Source organism: Oenanthe melanoleuca, chromosome 17, assembly GCF_029582105.1.
Source record: "Oenanthe melanoleuca isolate GR-GAL-2019-014 chromosome 17, OMel1.0, whole genome shotgun sequence".
NCBI classification, from domain to species: Eukaryota; Metazoa; Chordata; class Aves; order Passeriformes; family Muscicapidae; genus Oenanthe; species Oenanthe melanoleuca.
The window spans coordinates 2,982,289-3,002,149 of record NC_079350.1 but is presented as its reverse complement, the minus strand read 5'-3'; the positions used below and the strand labels follow the sequence as shown (position 1 = coordinate 3,002,149).

Genomic DNA, 19,861 nt, shown 5'->3' with positions numbered 1-19,861 from the left:
CAGCCTGCAGCAGGCATTCCCTGTGTCCTGGGAGAGATCCCAGCCTGCAGCAGGCATTCCCTGTGTCCTGGGAGAGATCCCAGCCTGCAGCAGGCATTCCCTGTATGCTCAGAGAGATCCCAGCCTGCAGCAGGCATTCCCTGGATCCCAGCCTGCAGCAGGCATTCCCTGTGTGCTCAGAGAGATCCCAGCCTGCAGCAGGTATTCCCTGTGTCCTGGGAGATCCCAGCCTGCAGCAGGCATTCCCTGTGTGCTCAGAGAGATCCCAGCCTGCAGCAGGCATTCCCTGTGGCCTGGGAGAGATCCCAGCCTGGAGCAGGCATTCCCTGTGTCTTGGGAGATCCCAGCCTCCAGCAGGCATTCCCTGTGTGCTCAGAGAGATCCCAGCCTCCAGCAGGCATTCCCTGGGTGGCTGGAGGGGGAGCTGCCTGTGGGATGCATTCCCCACACCATGTTCATGTTTATGGGGTAACTGTTCCTTGCTCCCCCTTTCCCAGGGCGCATGTGCAACATCAACATTGATGAGTGTGCCAGCAGCCCCTGCCACAACGGGGGCACCTGCAAGGATGGCATCAATGGCTTCACCTGCCTGTGCCCCGAGGGCTTCCACGACCCCAAGTGCCTGTCTGAAGTGAATGAGTGCAACAGCAACCCCTGCATCCATGGGAAATGCCACGATGGATTGAATGGGTAGGCTGCAGGGGGCTGCTGGGGGTGCAGGGTCCTCAACAAAGTCAGGGTTAGAGGAGGGCAAGGATCTGTACCCTGAGTTGGTGCTTGTCCATGCTCTGGGATATTTCCCTGGATAAATGATGGCTGGTGCAGCCTAGAGGGCCAGGATGGACCAGCTCTTTATGCCCCAATTTTCCCCCAAAGCTACAAGTGTGACTGTGACCCTGGCTGGAGTGGGACCAACTGTGACATTAACAACAACGAGTGTGAGTCCAATCCCTGCATGAACGGTGGCACCTGCAAGGACATGACCAGTGGCTACATCTGCACCTGCAGGGAGGGCTTCAGTGGTAAGTGGGGGGGGGTAAATGGGATATTCTGAAAAATTTCTTCATGGAAATGGTGGAATAAGCTGCTGAGGGAAGTGGTGGAGTCACCATGATTGGAAGTGTTCAAAAGGGATGTGGAACACAGTGATGCTGGGTTAGTGGTTGGGCTCAATGAGCTTACAGGGCTTTTCCAGCATTAACAAGTCTGTGATTCCATGATCCTAAGGGTGCAGCCAGGGCTGCTGCTGTGTTCCCCCCACACTGAGGCCTGGGTGGAAGCTGTGGGTGGGTGTTCTCATGGGTGGGCTGGGGGCTTCATTCTGGGGACAGTGGAGCCCCAGGTGTGGCTGGGAGCTGTGGCAGTGCAGCCATCCTGGAGACCTTCAGTAGAGCTCAGGGCTGGAGCTGAGCACAGGAGGCTTTCCCAGGGCAGTGGGTGGGCTGTTGTCATTGTCACCGTGTCCCCACTGTACCCTCAGCCCCCTGCCACCAGCACACCTCCATCACAGCCACTTGTCTGTTTTTCTTAACACAGGCCCCAACTGCCAGACCAACATCAACGAATGTGCTTCCAACCCCTGCCTGAACCAGGGCACGTGCATCGATGATGTTGCTGGCTACACCTGCAACTGCCTCCTGCCCTACACAGGTGAGGGGGCACCCAGGTCCCACCACAGCTCTGTGCAGTTCCTGCTTCGTGTGTGGCCCCAGACTGGTCCCAGTGAGCTGGCACTGAGCATGAAGGCTTCTCTCAACCTGCCCTGCCCAGGGGCTGCCCACAGCCACGGCTCCACCTCTGGAGGAAATCTGGGGAGCTGCCAGCCACAGCTTCCTCCCTTCCTCCTCTTCCTCCTGCTGCTGGAGGGCATCAGGGCGGTGGCTGGGGGCAGCAGCAGCCAGGGGCTGCCCCACTCACACCCCATGCTCCCCAGCCACGGTGCCTGTGCTGGACAGGGCGAGCCGAGGCCGAGGGCCGGGGGATTCTGCTGAGCCAATTCCTGTTTGCGCAGCCCTGCACAATTGCAGGAAGCCGTGAGCTGTTTCCTGCCCTCACCAGTGGCCATGGAAACCCCTGGGGGGGACGGGGACCGGGCAGGCAGGGAGGGGAAGGCTCTGGAAAATAGCAAAGGCCAGTTCAGGAGATATTGGCTGACAAGGAAGATAAGGGTTTGGAGGGAACATGTCCCTTGGCTGGATGTAAACAGGAAAAGCAGCGGAGAGGGAAGCGGAGAGGGAGTGCAAGGGGGAAAAGACACCCCGAGCAGCACTTCCCTGCCAAAGGAAGTGTGCAGTGCTGTCATGCAGCCCAGATAGCCAGGGCTTAAAAGTTTGTAGGGGTTCAGGGTCATGGGTGACCTGGAATGGAGGAGGCAGGCTCAGCTGTGCTGCCCTGGGGTGCTGGGGAAGTTCAGAGCCTTCCCCACACTGGCAGCAGCCCAGGGCAGGGGACAGGGATAGAGTCTTGGGCCACCTGTCATTTTGGAGGGTGTCACTGAGTGCTTGTGCCTGTGCAGGAGCCACCTGTGAGGACGTGCTGGCCCCCTGTGCTGGCAGCCCCTGCAAGAACGGTGGCGAGTGCCAGGAGTCAGAGGACTACAAGAGCTTCTCCTGCAGTTGCCCCCCTGGCTGGCAAGGTATGGACGTGGCCCTTTTGGGGGTTAGAACTCCTGCTCCCCTCAGGGAGGGAAAGGCTCAAGGGGAGGGAGCCAGGCCTTGGGGAGGGTCCTGACCTGCCCCATGGCTCAGCTGGGTGGATGGGACACAACCACTGCCTGCATCCCTTGGCTTCTGCCCTGGTGTGAGCAGCGCCCAGGATGTCATTGTCCCCCTGGGGAGCTTCCACCAGCACCCCCAGCCCACACAGTGCCTGTCCTGCTCCGTCCCCAGGTCAGACCTGTGAGATTGACATCAATGAGTGTGTGAAGAGCCCCTGCAGGAACGGGGCCACGTGCCAGAACACCAACGGGAGCTACCGCTGCGCCTGCCGGAGCGGCTTCTCCGGCCGCAACTGCGACACCGACATCGACGACTGCAAGCCCAGTAAGAGCAGGGGCTGCACCCAGCCCAGCCTGGGCCTCACAGCCCTTCCTGGGCTGGGAGTCTCCTCCCCATGCATGGACCAGCCCTGGGCTGTGCTGCGAGCCCTGCTTGGCTTTTGGGCCACCTCTCGCATGTCCCTGTTGGGCTGTGTCAGTCCAAGGCCAGATGGGAGCAGGAGGAAGGAGGCTGGGGGACAGTGTGTGCCAGGGGTTCTTCTTGTGCCCAGTCTCCTGGTGGGGTTGTTCTGGTTTCTGCTCAGTCCCATTCCTCCACGTGGCCAGGGAATGTGTGTGGGGACAGTGCTGTGGGGCTGCTGCACCCCGGCTGGACCCATCACATTGTCACACGCACGTCCCTCCTCTCCAGACCCGTGCCACAACGGTGGCTCCTGCTCCGATGGCATTGGCACGTTCTTCTGCGAGTGCCTGGCTGGTTTCCGCGGGCCCAAGTGTGAGGAGGACATCAATGAGTGTGCCAGCAACCCCTGCAAGAACGGGGCCAACTGCACCGACTGTGTCAACAGCTACACCTGCACCTGCCCCTCGGGCTTCAGCGGCATCCACTGCGAGAACAACACCCCTGACTGTACAGAGAGGTACAGAGCTGCCAGCTGGGACGGGCTGTGCTGCCCCAGAGCCCTGGGGTGGTGTGTGGAGCCTTTGGTGTGGGGCACAACCAGCAGTGACTCACTGGGGTGTGATGTCTGTGTCACCAGCTCCTGCTTCAACGGTGGGACGTGCGTGGATGGCATCAACACCTTCACCTGTGTGTGCCTGCCCGGCTTCACGGGCAGCTACTGCGAGCACAACATCAATGAGTGTGACTCCAAGCCGTGCCTGAACGGGGGCACGTGTCAGGACAGCTATGGCACGTACAAGTGCACCTGTCCCCAGGGATACACCGGGCTCAACTGCCAGGTACACAGAGCTTGGGTGGATGTGGGGGTTACTGTGGGGGTCTGGGGCTCACTGCAGTCTCCACTCCTCACTCCTCACCCTCACCTCTTGCTCTGCTCCCCCAGAACCTGGTGCGTTGGTGTGACTCCTCGCCCTGCAAGAACGGGGGCAAGTGCTGGCAGACCAGCAACCTGTACCACTGTGAGTGCAACAGTGGCTGGACAGGGCTCTACTGCGATGTCCCCAGCGTGTCCTGCGAGGTGGCTGCTAAGCAGCAAGGTATGTGTACAGGGTGGGGTCCCCAGGTATCCCCTGTGCTGGGCAGGGATGTGGCCAGTTCTCTTGGTGGGGATCTTTGGCACAGGATTGCTGTAGCCATGCACCCCCGAGGCTGTGGTTCCCTGTGGGATGTGTGGTGGCCAGGACATGGCCCTGTGGTGTGTGGGTGTCACCAAGGTCCCTGCATCTCGCCCTGCTCTCCCTGACAGGTATCGACGTAGCACATCTCTGCAGGAACTCAGGGCTCTGTGTTGACACTGGCAACACTCATTTCTGCCGCTGCCAAGCCGGCTACACCGGCAGCTACTGCGAGGAGCAGGTGGATGAGTGCTCCCCCAACCCCTGCCAGAATGGAGCCACCTGCACAGACTACCTGGGAGGCTACTCCTGCGAGGTGGGTGCCTGGGGAGCAGGAATTCCCAGGGAAAACCTCAGTTACTGTCTTTCTGCTGCCCAAGGTGCAAAGTGCTGCCCTTTGCATGATGCCCCATTACCAAGTTGGAGAATGGGGTGCTGACTATGCTCCTAGAGCCATGTGGGAGTGGGAGGAACCTCTCTGACAGTTCCCCTCTTTCCTCCTTGCAGTGTGTGGCTGGTTATCATGGAGTTAACTGCTCAGAGGAGATCAATGAATGCTTGTCCCACCCATGCCAGAATGGAGGAACCTGCATCGATCTCATCAATACCTACAAATGCTCCTGCCCCAGAGGAACTCAAGGTAAATTAATTCCCCGGGCTGGGGCATTAGTGGGCTGAGTGCAGATATCCTTGGATTCTGCTCATTAGCTGCTCAGGCTGGCAGCAGCAAACGCAGCGGGTGAGGTTTGTGTTTGCTTGTGGGCTTAGCCATCAAGGCCACGCGGCCTTGGCCACGTGCTGCCATGTCCCTGCTGCCCAAGAGGTGGCTCAGGCTGCCACTGACGTGGTCAGGCTCAGCCCCTTGGCAGGACAGGCTCACACAAGGGAGCAGCGGGCCCCCCGATACTGTTTGATGAGCTGTGTGGGTTGTTCCCCCCTCTCTCTAGGGGTGCACTGTGAGATCAATGTGGATGACTGCAGCCCTTTCTTTGATCCTGTCACCCTGGGGCCCAAGTGCTTTAACAATGGCAAGTGCAAGGATCGGGTAGGTGGCTACAGCTGCATCTGCCCCCCTGGCTTTGTAGGGGAGCGCTGCGAGGGAGATGTCAACGAGTGCCTGTCCAACCCCTGCGACGCCCGCGGCACCCAGAACTGCGTGCAGCGGGTCAACGACTACAAATGCGAGTGCAGACCTGGCTATGCAGGTGAGCACTGCAGCCTCTCTGCTCCCAGGGCCCAGCCTGCAGCCCCAGCCCCCCCAGGCACCCCTGCACACCTGCATCCGCTCCTCACACGCTCCTCTCCCTCGCAGGCCGGCGCTGTGACACCGTGGTGGACGGCTGCAAAGGCAAACCCTGCAGGAATGGGGGAACCTGTGCTGTTGCCAGCAACACCGGCCGTGGCTTCATCTGCAAGTGCCCCCCGGTAGGTGCCCACCTCTCCAGCTCTGAGCAGGGAATGCTGTGTGGGCAGGAAGGGTGGTCAAGAGGCCAGTGTAGCCCCTGGGGCTTCCCCAGCTGGGATAGGCATGGATGGGAGGATGCTTTGCTGTGGGTGCATCCATAAATGTGCACTCTCCATGCTTGCAAGGATGCTGGAATCGAGTTAAGGAGAAGGTGGCTCAGGTCTGAAGGTAGAATAGGTTGAATGCTATTTGCACCACACCAAGTGAGACAGGCAGCTGTGGAGAGGAGCTCCCCTCACTTTGAGGGGACGCTCTAACAAGCTTTACATTCAAGATTATTCTTGCCCATCACCATGTTTAGAGGGTGAGTTTTAGTTTCCCAGAACACACGTGTGTTAATGCTGCTTGTAGCCCAGCCTCAGTGGCTCTGACTCCCTCCTTGCCGTGCCTTCCCCAGGGATTCGTGGGTGCCACCTGCGAGAACGACTCCCGCACCTGTGGGAACCTGCACTGCCTGAACGGAGGCACCTGCATCTCCATCCACAAGAGCTCCAAGTGCATGTGCACGCCGGCCTTCACGGGCCCCGAGTGCCAGTACCCGGCCAGCAGCCCCTGCACCTCCAACCCCTGCTACAACGGCGGCACCTGCGAGTTCTTCAGCGACGCCTCCCCCTTCTACCGCTGCAACTGCCCCGCCAACTTCAACGGCCTCAACTGCCACATCCTGGACTTCGACTTCCAGGGCGGCGTGGGGCAGGACATCATCCCCCCCAAGATCGAGGAGAAGTGCGAGATCGCCGTGTGCGCCGGGTTCGCCGGCAACAAGATCTGCGACGGGAAGTGCAACAACCACGCCTGCGGCTGGGACGGCGGCGACTGCTCCCTCAACTTCAACGACCCCTGGAAGAACTGCTCCCAGTCCCTGCAGTGCTGGAAGTATTTCAATGATGGCAAGTGTGACTCTCAGTGCAACAACGCTGGCTGCCTCTACGATGGGTTTGACTGCCAGAAGTACGAGGGGCAGTGCAAGTAAGTGGCTTCTTTAAGACCTTGTTTTAAAGCCCATGAGGGTCACCATCTCTGGTGACAATCTTCTGGTTGTTTCTGGTATAACTTCTAGACTCAAGCCTGCTGTTCACTCCCAGCATTTTTTTCTGCTGCCTGTGGGGCTGCAGCTCAAGCATTCACATCTCCCTGTGGTCCTTCTGAGTTGACATCCACTTGGAAACTCTCTGGGTTTGACTCATTGCAGATGGCTTCCCTGTCCTTGCTTGTATCCTTCCACAGAAGTGAATTCTCCCTCTCACAGCAGTAACACAGTCTGTTTCAAGGCAGGGAGACCCCATATGGAAGAGCAGCCAGGAAACATGATGATGTTAACATCCAAGCATTTCCCAAACATTGTCTTTGGCAACAGCAAGAACTTAGTCCCAGATTCCTGGACCAACTGTGGTCTTAGTAACTATTCTGTGTCCCCATTCTTTCTCTGAGTCACAGTAATTTCTCCCTTTTTCTTTTATAATTTAACAGTTACTCTCTCTCACCTGCAGTGGTGAATGCTTCACAGTGCTGCGTGAAACAGCTGCTTTCTGTGTAAACTGGTTTAGTGTCTGTCAGGGTGAAGAATATTTATAACAAAGAGCAGATAGGTGTTACTTGCAGTACTTGGTCTAATTCTTTCTTCTGCCTTGCTTCTTCCTCCACCCAGCCCTCTGTATGACCAGTACTGCAAAGATCACTTCTCGGATGGTCACTGCGACCAGGGCTGCAACAATTTTGAGTGCGAGTGGGATGGTCTGGACTGTGCCAACAACATGCCAGAGAAGCTGGCAGATGGCACACTGGTGGTGGTGGTCCTCATCACCCCCGAGAACCTGAAGAACAACTCCTTCAACTTCCTGCGGGAGCTGAGCCGTGTGCTGCACACCAACGTGGTCTTCAAGAAGAACGCCAAGGGGGAGTACATGATCTTCCCATACTATGGCAATGAGGAGGAGCTGAAAAAACATTACATCAAAAGGTCCACAGAGGACTGGTCTGATATGCCCAGTGCTGTCATCAACAAAGTGAAGAGCAGCCTCTACTCCAGGGCTGGCAGGAGGCAGAAGAGGGAGCTCGACCAGATGGACATCAGAGGGTAAGAGGGCTCCATTTTCTCTGAGCAGCACTCAGAGTGTGTTTTCTGTGTTGATAATAGTAACACGCTAGGAAGGGAAGGATGTAGGCCAGATAATTGTATTTAGATGTTGCTTTCTGTGTGAACAGAAACCGGATTTTGCTCTCATGTGGGAAAATGGAGTGATCATTCAGGAATCCCTGTACAATGCTGCACTGACTCTCACGATTGAAGGAGTCCTGTGCATTGTTGGGAGCCGGGGCTGGGCTGGGTGGGACCTGGAAGCAGAGGTTGGCCTGACCGACTGTCTGACTTCAGGAAGTCATTAAGTTAAGCCTCATTTTCTCCCTGGGAAATGCTTTCTAGAGCTTTGTTGTAAAACTCAATTACTGCAATCTGTGTTTGGAGATCTTTGGTGTAAACATACACATCTAACCTGCTCCCTCTCCATGGACTCAATCAAAAACCCCTGAAAGCAAAGGAGTTAGAGCAGTGAAACTGATGTGAGAAGATCTGAAGGCTCCCAAACAGCATAATTTAAGATACTGTAGTGTCTGTAGTACAGTGTGTTTAAAACATTGTGAAGCAGAGACTCCCTTCCATTCCTGTGGATAAAGAGATGGATTTTACAGCATTCACCGAGGCAAATCCAACAGACCATGAGTGTGAGCTGCAGGCTTTGGGAAGCAAGGAGATGGGTTCCCACCTTCTAATTCCCACTGATGGGGGTTAAAGAGGGAAGGGAGATGGGGCTCACCCATGTCCTCAGTGTGGTCATCACTCCCTGTTCCTTATTGACTCCTCTCTCTCACAGATCCATCGTCTACTTGGAAATTGATAACCGCCAGTGCATCCAGTCATCCTCCCAGTGCTTCCAGAGTGCCACTGATGTGGCAGCATTCCTGGGAGCCTTGGCCTCCCTTGGCAACCTGAACATACCCTACAAAATAGAAGCTGTCAAAAGTAAGTATAGCTGCTCAGCCAGGGAGGAGAAACAGCCAAAACTTTCCAGCCTTCCCCGAGTTTAGTTACCTGTCAGTTGGCTGCATTTGAGCACAGTCTGGTTATTAAAACTACAATTTTTTTTTTCCTTTTAAGTCTTTTCTTTAAAAAAATTGCAAGCCCACTTTATTATTTTTGCTTATTCCAGGTTTTATTTCAAAATCATTATCACTCTAAAAGTTATTAAAAAAAGAAAAGAAAAAGAAAACCCAAGCAGCTCCAATCAATCAGTGACATGCAAGGAGTTGAAGTTTGTATCTTGAAAATCCCCCCTAAATCCTTTTGTCTTAACAGCTCAATGCAAGCGCAGTGATTTGAAGTTTGCTAATCCTTTTCCTTAAAGAAGAAAAAAGTGAAGCTGTCTCCTGGTGCAGGCTGCCTTGTGCAGCCGAGAATTTGCCGATAGTTTGCAATTCTGATTAATAGCGTATAAAATGACCTTATTTTGGGGAGGGGTGGGGGGGGGGGGGCTGATTTAGATCAGTCTTAGGTACCTCTATTAACAAATTTTCCTTCATTTCCACTCTGGTTTGCTATGCAGCTTAATGTTCTCAGCATCTCTTTGTGCCCCACTGTTTTGCAGGTGAAACAGCCGAGCCCACGAAGAACTCCCAGCTGTATCCTATGTACGTGGTGGGGGCTGCGCTGGTCTTGCTCGCCTTCATCGGGCTGGGGGTGCTGGTGTCTCGCAAGCGCCGCAGGGAGCATGGGCAGCTTTGGTTCCCTGAGGGCTTCAAAGTGACAGAGTCGAGCAAGAAGAAGCGACGGGAGCCCCTCGGGGAGGACTCTGTCGGACTGAAGTGAGTAGTTTGCTTGCTAACCCCTTGTTCTCGCCCTTCTTCTTCTCTCTCAGAAGAGCCCATCGGAGTTTTGTTCTCTAGTGTGTCATTGTGGTGTGGCAGGGAGGAGAATCAGGGGTCTTAAAGTTCTGCATGGGGAAGAAAGCAGTGTTCTGTCTGGTTCATCCTCTGCAATCTTTTTGCACTTGGTTAAAAAATGAAATGCAGCTTGAGGGGAACCTCCTGGAAATCGGTTGATTCTTCTTTCAGTTTGTGCCTGTGCACGGGCAAACATCACAAACGGTTCCTGCAGAGGAGATAACTTTTCTGTGTGGTTTTATTTTTGAAGACCCCTCAAAAAGGCTTCGGACGGCACGCTGATGGATGACAACCAGAATGAGTGGGGTGATGAGGAGACCTTGGACACCAAGAAGTTCAGGGTAAGCCCTCTGCCACATTCCCTGTGCTGCAGGCAGTGGCTCCTGGTTTGTCACAGAAGGAGCAGAGGGATTCTCATGGTCCCCTATTGCTGCTCTCAGCTCCTTGGTGACAAGCAGGCTCCCAGGCTGGAGCTCAGCCCAGGGTGCTTTTCTGGGAGCTCATTCCCTGCTGTTGCCCTCAGTTTGAGGAGCAGGCGATGCTGCCGGACACGGATGACCAGACGGATCACAGGCAGTGGACACAGCAGCACCTGGACGCCGCTGACCTGCGCATTTCCTCCATGGCCCCGACCCCTCCACAGGGGGAAATCGATGCTGACTGCATGGATGTCAACGTCAGAGGGCCAGGTAAGGACCTCTTGAGCTTCTGCACTCATGTCAACCCTCCCTCAGCCCCTGCACAGCAGCAGCCCCACAGCCCTCCCTGTCCCTTGCTGCTGCAGAGTCACTGCTACAAGCTCTGCACCACAGGGTTGCTGTTGTGTGTGATTTAGAGAGAGACCCTGTCACATTCTGCTTTCCATGAGAGCTCTTTTGTTCAGTGACTGTGATGGAAATTGCAGAAGTACCTATTAAATCACCCAGGTTATCTCTCTACTGCTCCTATATTCCTCTCCTCCCACCCAACTGTACATTTCACAGTCTTCCTTTAAGGTTTTTAACAATGGTTAATATCTTTTTAAATTCTTACAAACACTTGGCCTTCCCCACGTCTGTGAAATTGTCCTCTGAAATAATGAAGGTATTTGCCATACTCTATTTGCTTTGAGCAGCCTTCTGTACAAACTGCACTTTACGTGGAGCAGATGAAACAGGGAAAGCAGCGAGTAGTGAGATACCACTAAGGAATTTCAGATCCATATCAGAGGAAGGATATTCGTGTTTGATGTTCAGAACTAGTCAGGAACTCAGCCTTGGCGCACCCAGGAGAATAAGCATCTATGGCAGGCAGAGCGTTTGGCTGAGCCTCCTGCATTACAGAGGGTAAAAAGCCTTTTTTATTCCCCCCCTTTGCTTTTTCAGATGGCTTCACCCCCCTCATGATCGCCTCGTGCAGCGGGGGAGGGCTGGAGACCGGCAACAGCGAGGAGGAGGACGATGCTCCGGCCGTCATCTCGGACTTCATCTACCAGGGCGCCAGCCTGCACAACCAGACGGACCGCACGGGCGAGACGGCGCTGCACCTGGCCGCCAGGTACTCGCGCTCGGACGCGGCCAAGCGCCTGCTGGAGGCCAGCGCCGATGCCAACATCCAGGACAACATGGGCCGGACGCCCCTCCACGCCGCCGTCTCGGCCGATGCACAAGGGGTTTTCCAGGTAATCCATGCTTTGGCGTGGAGTTTTGGGGTTTTTTTGGGGAAGTGGTGCTGTGGGAGGAGTCTTGTCCTGCTCGCCTTGGTAAGGTGCGGGGTGAGGGTTGTAAGGAATGAAGCAGCCCTGGAGATATGAGCCTTTGGGAAGGGCACTGCAGGTCCTGAGAGCTGGGTACCTGCGGTGCCTTGCTGCCTGCCCCTCCTAATGTGTGTGTTCCCTCTGCTTTGGCCCTTCTTGTGGCAGATCCTGATTAGGAACAGGGCAACAGACCTGGATGCCCGAATGCATGACGGGACCACTCCCCTGATCCTGGCTGCTCGTTTGGCTGTGGAGGGGATGCTGGATGACCTCATCAACTGCCACGCTGACGTCAACGCCGTGGATGATTTAGGTACTGAGGCAGCTAAAACACCAGCTCACCCAGACATGGGACAAAAGAGCTGCTTGCTGTCCATCTCAGCACTCCCTAATGTGTGTTGTATTTCATGGTTTTCCTCTCCAGGCAAGTCAGCCCTGCACTGGGCAGCTGCTGTGAATAATGTGGAAGCTGCAATGGTCCTCCTGAAGAATGGTGCCAATAAGGACATGCAGAATAATAAGGTAGGATCTCCTAGGCTGATACATGCAAGGGAAGAACCATTTGGAGAGTCTGTTAAAGAGTAATTTCTGGCTGAAATACAAATGTCTGGCACTGAGACTCTGACTTGATTGTTCTGCTGTGAATGAAGTTGTTGGATTTAGCTCAAAGGAGCGCTGTAGGATTTGATTGTAGGGGTGATGTTGAGGAACTATGCAGTGTCTTTGTGGCCACCTCCAGCGCGTTCTGGCTCACTCAGAGGCTTCCTGGTTTGATATGAGTACAAGGACATGCCTCACTTATAGGGTTCCTGGTTTGATATGAGTACAAGGACATGCCTCACTCATAGGCATCCTGGTTTGAGATCAGTACAAGGCTCAGCAGGGTGGGAAAAAGAAGAAGCAAGCCCTCACCAGAGATGATAGCAGAGCATCTCTGCCTCCCAGCAACATGGGTGTGCAGCTCAGGGCAGCGCTAGCCAGGAGAATCTGTGAACTCAACCCCTAACCAAACCTTGCTGGCTTTCCAGGAGGAGACCCCACTGTTCCTGGCAGCCAGAGAAGGCAGCTATGAAACCGCCAAGGTCCTGCTGGACCATTTTGCCAACCGGGACATCACGGACCACATGGACCGGCTGCCGCGGGACATCGCCCAGGAGCGCATGCACCACGACATCGTGCGGCTGCTGGACGAGTACAACCTGGTGCGCAGCCCCACGCTGCACAACGGGCCCCTGGGGGCACCCACCCTGTCCCCCCCGCTCTGCTCCCCCAGCAGCTACATCGGCAACCTCAAACCCGCCGTGCAGGGCAAGAAGGCCAGGAAGCCGAGCACCAAGGGGCTGAGCTGCAATGGCAAGGATGGCAAAGATCTCAAAGCCCGCAGGAAAAAGTCGCAGGATGGAAAAGGGTGTCTGCTGGACAGCTCCGGGGTGCTGTCGCCAGTGGACTCCCTGGAGTCGCCGCACGGGTACCTGTCGGACGTGGCCTCGCCCCCGCTGATGACCTCTCCGTTCCAGCAGTCCCCATCCATGCCTCTGAACCACCTGCCAGGCATGCCCGACGCCCACCTGAGCATCAACCACCTCAACATGGCGGGCAAGCAGGATATGGCCATGGGCAGCTCCAGCAGGATGGGCTTCGACTCGGTGCCGCCGCGCCTGTCCCACCTGCCGGTGTCCAGCCCCAGCACGGCGATGAGCAGCGCCCCCATGAGCTTCTCGGTGGGCAGCGGGGCCGGGCTGAACGGGCAGTGTGACTGGCTCAGCCGGCTGCAGAACGGCATGGTGCAGGGCCAGTACAACCCCCTGAGAGGCAACCTGCAGCCCGGGGCGCACCAGCAGCCCCAAAACCTGCAGCACGGCATGCTGGGCTCGCTGCACAACGGGCTGCCCAGCAGCAGCCTGTCGCAGATGATGAGCTACCAGGCCATGCCCAGCACGCGGCTGGCGTCGCAGCCCCACCTGATGCCGAGCCAGCAGCTCCAGCAGATGCAGCAGCAGCAGCAGCAGCAGCAAAACCTGCAGCCCCCGCCGCAGCAGCAGCCGCCGCCGCAGCCGCCGCAGCAGCACCACAACCCCGGCTCCAACGGGATGGGGCAGAATTTCCTCGGTACGGAGCTGAGCCAGCCCGAGCTGCAGCCGGTGAGCGGCGGCGCCATGGCCGTGCACACCATCCTGCCGCAGGATTCCCAGCTGCTGCCCACCTCCCTGCCCTCCTCCCTCGCCCAGCCCATGACCAGCACGCAGTTCCTGACCCCACCTTCCCAGCACAGTTATTCCTCCCCCTTGGACAACACCCCCAGCCACCAGCTGCAGGTGCCCGACCACCCTTTCCTGACGCCGTCGCCCGAGTCGCCGGACCAGTGGTCCAGCTCCTCTCCTCACTCCAACGTGTCCGACTGGTCCGAGGGCATCTCCAGCCCTCCCACGAGTATGCAGTCACAGATGGGACACATCCCCGAGGCCTTCAAGTAAAAAAAAAAAATTTAAAAAGTTGTTTTAGAGACTCTCACTGAGAGCCAGATGCTTGAGGGAGATCTTTTTTTTTTAAAAGGACGTCGGATGCTTTTATTAAAGGATCCTTTTTTAAAGATGTTTTTATAAAAAAGGAAAAAAAAAAGAAAAGAAAAAGACTAATTAATTCCTTTTTTTTTTAGTATTTATTTATGTACTTTTTATTTTACATGAGAACACTGCCTTTTTATTTATATGTTCTATTGTTAAGAACTCAATGTGGGACACCAGTTGTGTTTCGAGAAATCAACAAATTAGGTTTTTATAGGATGTTCTCTTTTGTTTGGGGGGGTTCATTGTATTTGATTTGAGAGGAAATGTTTATGTAAAGCTATAAGCAACGATTTGTGATTCTGAAATGCCATTAATTTATTTTTATTCTCTTTCAACTCGGAAAGAGAGGTGAGAAAGAAGAGGGGAAGGAAAAATTGACTAAAAGTACCACTCCTTAAGGGGAAAAAAATTAAGTATGGACAAATTTTTTTAAACGTACTTTAAAATGTTTCCTTTACAATTATATGAGAGGACATTTTATGGTACCAGTCATGAATCTTTGTTTAAATTTCAGTATTATATAGTTGTACATTTGCCTTGATAATAGAAATTTTTGTTCTCTCTTGTTTTTATATATATATCTAAAAAAATATATATTTAAATGATTTTTATGATCTTAAAAAAAAAAAGGAGAAAAATCAGGATTATAGACCTATAAGAACAGTTTGTAAGCTAAAAAAAAAAAAACCTATAAAACATGAATACTGTCCCCCATCAAAAAGAAATGTATTTGCCAAACTTCCAAGAGAGCAAGCCCATAACTATGGAGTATATACACAAAAGAGACTTAATTTTACTTTGAATATCTTTACTGATTCTTTTTTTGTTTTGTTTTGATGTTTGCCTTTGAGTAACTGTTTTAAGAAATAAATGCCAATATAAACTTTGTAAACCACATCCTTATTTTAAGGATGGGCCTGCCTATTTTTTTTAGCAGAAGGTGTGTCTGGCAGTGCAGACACCCTGAGTGAGATTACAAAGCATTATCACACTGCCACCGCCCCAGCTCCTCTGGCAGAGCCCTCACTGGGTGCCCAGTGGGATGTGCTGCTGGTTTTGGTGGGAGGCTGGACTGGCCAAACTGGAGGGTGAGGGGCCAGCACAGCTGTGCTGTGAAACGTTGACATTTTGTTCTGTGACGTTAGCCTGGAGTGATGCATCTTTTTTTTAATATTGATGTGCACTCTTTCTGTGTATCATGTAAAATATAGTATAAGCCTGTGGCAGATTTAATGTTTGTAAATATGGGGGTTTGTTTTGGTTTGTTTTTTTTTTGTTTGGTTTTTTTTTTGTAATCAAGAAAAGGTGGATTTTGTTTCAAAAATCTAAATGAGCAAGTCTTAAATATATCATAAATATATCACCTTATAGAGGTGTTGGAATATCACTCACTCGGGTGCAAAAGCAAGCAGACACCCTAAGACTAGATAACGTGTATGGGACAGGCAGATAGAGAGCAGTTAATCAAGAAAACCTAAGAAAAGGGTTCCTTTTCCTCATTCCTTCCTATTAGAACACCAAATAAAATGGATATTTCTCAAGGCACAGTGCCTTGCTGAGCACTCATCTTAGTTAACATTTCAGACCATTGTTATTGTGACACGCCTAATATGAGTGATAAAAACATCACGTGGTGTTGAATCTTCCTATGTTTTATAAACTAGAGTGTAGTTTAAGAAAAGATATCTTCTGTAATAAAGTTATCTACATGCAAAGTTGTAGTTTGCAAAAATGATGTATTTTTTTTTGGTTAACTGATTTGCAATAAATGATGCTTCTGGGCATCTAGATTTTACTAAAACTGCAACTTGGTGTTTTTGTTATGGGTCAGTTGAATTCTGGATTTGACACCTGCTGTTTTCCTTGCACAGAGGGCTGGAGCTTACTCAACATCTTGTTTTGGATAATGAAAATTTCTTTTCTGCTTAACTCTCACTGACTTGAGAGACCTGAGCAAGGTAGGAGGGGCTCTGCTCAGGAAGCTTTTACCTGCTGTGGGTAAACAGACCATCAGGTCAAGATCTAAAAGGGGAAACATGGAAAAATTATTTTAAAGAATGTCCCTCATGCATCTCCAAAAATAAACAGGAACAGCACTAGAGGGACAGTTTGACTTGTGCCACTGTGGGCACAAACACCACCCAGAAATGTTTGCTGTCCTTGCTGTGCTCAAGATTTTTAAGGTAATTTAATTTGATTTAATTTAATTCTTTTTCTACCCCACAGGGACTCTGCAGTGCAAATGCAGCTGCAAAGTCCCCAAATAACTGGATATAAATAGCAGAGGCATTGACCTCCTCCCAAATCACATAAGCCTGGAATGCTGGTATTTTCCACTCGGTGGCTGGGGAGGGAGAGGGTCTGTGTGTGCACATATCCAGCCCCAGACTGATCCAGGGCCACCAGACACCTGCTGTACACCTGGTCAGCAGCTGGTGCTGTGACAGTGGCATTTTATGTGCCACCCACAGCAGTGCCATGCTCCCTCAGAGGTCAGGCAGGTGACACTGCAGCTAAGGGAACATCAAACTCCCTTGGAAAGGGGCATTTTAACAGAGAACAAACCCAAAATGAGGAGGCATCACAAGGGTCCTCCCCTGCCTGGTCCAGTGTAAAAGCAAGTCACTCATGGGCAAGGCAGAATTTGGCCTGAAATGAGTGAAAAAAGGGGGTTATGGGGACATGGAAAACAATGAGACATTGCAAGAGGCAGCACATGTGGCTTGTTTAATAAGAGAGGCTGCAAAGTGTGGGATTTTCCATGGGGGATGGTCAGAGGGGCAGGATGAGGAAAGAGGGGGCTAAATACCATGGAAAGAAGCAAGTGGATAGCTACTAATTAATTGTCCACGAGGTAATTCAAACTGGAAGTCAGTTGAGGTTTTTAAGTAGTAGAGGAATAAGGATGCAAAAAATTGAAGTTTTAAGTGTTTGGCCCCAAATGACTTAGATTTATGAAGGCATCTGGTGACCAAGAACTTGTGGGTACATGAGATGATTGTAGTGTCACAGATCCAGCCGGGATCGAGGCAAATTTAAATGAGAAATAAGAGAAATGGCTCCAGTTTCAAAACCTCTTTTCACGCTTAAGGCTTCTTCCCACACCAACCAACCCACGCTGTCCCACCACAAGATCCTCTTCACCACCTCGTGTGGGTAAAGATTTTTGGGAGCTGATTTCAAGCTCCCCCAGCACCAGAAGATGCTGAGGAGTGACTGGATCATGGCAAGCACAGCTGTCTATTGCAGTATGCTATATACTGAATTAAGTAAAACAATAATTTGCCTCCCAGCACTCCAGGTGAAAAAGGCTGAGAAATACTAAAATAAATCCCACACTGAGGGAAGAGTTCAGGAGTGCTGGAGTAAAACAAGATTAGCACTGGCTATTGCTATGGCAGGTATGCTGGTGCTCTGAGGAATCCCTGCACCTGAAATATTTGTTTACATGCTGGAGGGCTTTTTTTTTTTTTTTTTTTTTCATTCTTTGTTTTCATTATTCCTGCTCAATTAGATGGGACATTTAGAAACTGCTACTTTGTCTTGCTTCTCCCTCCAGGCTGTTGGTGTTTGCTCACAAAGTTGCTTGCAGCTGCTCCAGCCCTGATTGAGGAATTGTTGCTGCAGCTGAAACCAGCCCCTGAAGAATGTACAAAAGGAGCCAAATTCATCTCGGGTTTAGCCTTGCTCAAATCACACAGGGGTTAATGTGGCTGGGGTAGTCTGAGTAATCACAGCAACTGAATGAGTAAATAAATAAAACAGATTGTCCAGTCGGCCAACACGGTGCAGAATGCAGGTAAGGGATAGAGATACCTTCCTTTAGCATTTTCCATGTTTCTAAACTCAAAGAATGATCCTTTTCATAGCAAGCTCGTGGGGCAAGTTTGTGTTTCTGGTTGTGTACAACCTGAAGATTGAATAAATTACCAGAAAATGGTCAGAATCCTTTGTGTTGTATCCCAGGTGAGCTGAGGAACAGAGAAGCTGTGGCTGCCCCTGGATCCCTGGAAGTGTCCAAGACCAGGCTGGATTTGACTTGGAGCAGCCTGGGGTAGTGGAAGGTGTCCTTGCCCATGGCATGGGGTGGAATTTGATGATTTTTAAGGTTCTTTCCAAACCATTCAGGGATTCTGTGAAGCAGGGAAGAAGGACACACGCTGTCCTCATTGGCAAAGGTTTTCATTTACAATGAGTCACTCAAATCCAGAACTACTGCTGAGTACAGCAAACCAGCCAGAAAAACTTCAGGTTAAAAAGGGATTGAATGCTTTAATGTGGCAATTCTTTATAATCACAAATTTATCAGGAGAACAGCAAAGGTGAGATCCCATTGTTGGTGTTTGCACTGTGTACTCCTGTATAAGGGGGTTAAATATGTAACATAAATATCTAACTATAGACACACATGTGAGCTATTGATGGTATTTAGCACACAAAAAAGCCAATCGGGCTAATTAAAACCATGTTTCCTCAGATTACACCTGTTGGGGGGAAATACCAAGGGAGAACCAGGGCTTTATCTGCAACTCATGCCTGCGCAGGGAAATTGTATTTGACAAGCTGGTTTATAAGAATGTTCCTACAAAAGAGGGAGATGAAAGGCACTCAAAAATCACAGTGCTGCCTCTGGTTCCCACAGCAGCATCAAAGTGCTGCTTCCCCTGCCTGGCCCGGGCTTTGAGGATATTCCCTTGCTTTAATGATCCAGCGTGCAGGAACAGCTCTCGCACTGATAACGACCCTTGATTAAGATGTTTGTTTAGGTCGTCGTGTTTTCCTCTCCAAGGCTTGTTCTTGGGTGTATCAGCACGGATGACAGACATTCTTTCAGGCGCTGGAACAGGGGTTCACCCCCCTAAAAAGATAAATAGGGGTGCGACTCACAGGGATGATGAAGGGTCTGGAGAACCAGGAGGAGCTGGTGGGGCTCAGCCTGGGAAAAGGAGGATGAGGAGGGAATGTTTTGTGCTGCTTCTGTGCTTTAGATTCCCAAAGGGTTGTTTTCATGGAGTCACAGACTGGTGTGGGTTGGAAGGGATCTTAAAAATCATAAAAAAAAAAAAAAAAATCATCATGTCCATGGGCAGGGACATCTCCCTGACAGGAGGATGGACACAGTGCTGCGCTCCAAGCACCAAGGGTCAGGGTGGGAGGAAACAGCCTCGGGTTGTGCCAGGGGAGGCTTCGTTTGGGTATTTATGAAAATTTATTCGCAGAAAGGGTGGTTAAGTCTTGGAACAGTGCTGGGATCGTCATCTCTGGAGTGTCCAAAAGGGTACCCAGATGTGGACTTGGAAGGTTTAGTGGTGAACATGGTACTCGGTGATCTTTAGAAAGCTTTTTCAGCCTTAAAATCCTTACAGGATTCGTGTCTGATTCTGATTTTTTGGACACGTGCACCGCAGCCTTCCCTAATTAACATGCCTTCCCTAATTAAACCCCTACGGACGTGCAGGACAGGACCTCGCTCTGCAGCTTGGCTCCGTGAGGCAGAATCTCATTGCCCGTGTCTCCAAACACGATTTCTCCGTTCCAGCAGCCCCGGGGAGCCCCGGCCCCGCCGCGCTCCCCCGGGACCGGCACCGGCACCGGAGCCGCGGAGCTCTGTCCCGCCCTGGCGGCCGCCCGCGCCACTGCAGCCGCACCGGGCAGCCCAGGGCACCGGCAGCCGCTCGGAACCCGCACCGGGCCGCGCTCCACCGCTCCCGGGCCGAGGGGCGAGTCCGCGGCCGCTCAGGGGAGGCACCGGGACGAGGCGCCCCGAACGGGACTCGAACCTGTGACTTTAGATCTCGCCGCCGCCCCAACCGGGACTCGAACCCGCGGCCCGTCCCGCCCCCCGAGCAGCGGCAGCGCCGGGT

The 19,861-nt window shown here is 52.5% G+C and overlaps 1 protein-coding gene across 2 annotated transcripts in view; it reads left to right on the top strand.

The window, feature by feature from the left end:
* Positions 1-15,712, top strand: part of NOTCH1 (notch receptor 1) — a 45,177-nt gene extending 29,465 nt beyond the window's left edge. The window contains exons 13-34 of one of the 2 annotated variants that reach the window (XM_056505029.1): positions 498-690; positions 877-1,022; positions 1,537-1,650; positions 2,516-2,635; positions 2,889-3,041; positions 3,408-3,636; positions 3,757-3,958; positions 4,063-4,216; positions 4,426-4,610; positions 4,802-4,934; positions 5,380-5,499; positions 5,607-5,719; positions 6,157-6,728; positions 7,408-7,836; positions 8,630-8,778; positions 9,401-9,617; positions 9,946-10,036; positions 10,219-10,384; positions 11,060-11,355; positions 11,596-11,743; positions 11,855-11,952; positions 12,459-15,712. In XM_056505029.1, coding sequence (XP_056361004.1) covers positions 498-690; positions 877-1,022; positions 1,537-1,650; positions 2,516-2,635; positions 2,889-3,041; positions 3,408-3,636; positions 3,757-3,958; positions 4,063-4,216; positions 4,426-4,610; positions 4,802-4,934; positions 5,380-5,499; positions 5,607-5,719; positions 6,157-6,728; positions 7,408-7,836; positions 8,630-8,778; positions 9,401-9,617; positions 9,946-10,036; positions 10,219-10,384; positions 11,060-11,355; positions 11,596-11,743; positions 11,855-11,952; positions 12,459-13,904 — 5,474 coding nt within the window. In that variant the 3' untranslated portion in view covers positions 13,905-15,712. Of the gene's footprint in view, positions 1-497; positions 691-876; positions 1,023-1,536; positions 1,651-2,515; positions 2,636-2,888; positions 3,042-3,407; positions 3,637-3,756; positions 3,959-4,062; positions 4,217-4,425; positions 4,611-4,801; positions 4,935-5,241; positions 5,500-5,606; positions 5,720-6,156; positions 6,729-7,407; positions 7,837-8,629; positions 8,779-9,400; positions 9,618-9,945; positions 10,037-10,218; positions 10,385-11,059; positions 11,356-11,595; positions 11,744-11,854; positions 11,953-12,458 lie in introns of both variants that reach the window. The other variant, XM_056505028.1, reaches the window with a different exon arrangement.
* Positions 15,713-19,861: the final 4,149 nt, after the last annotated feature.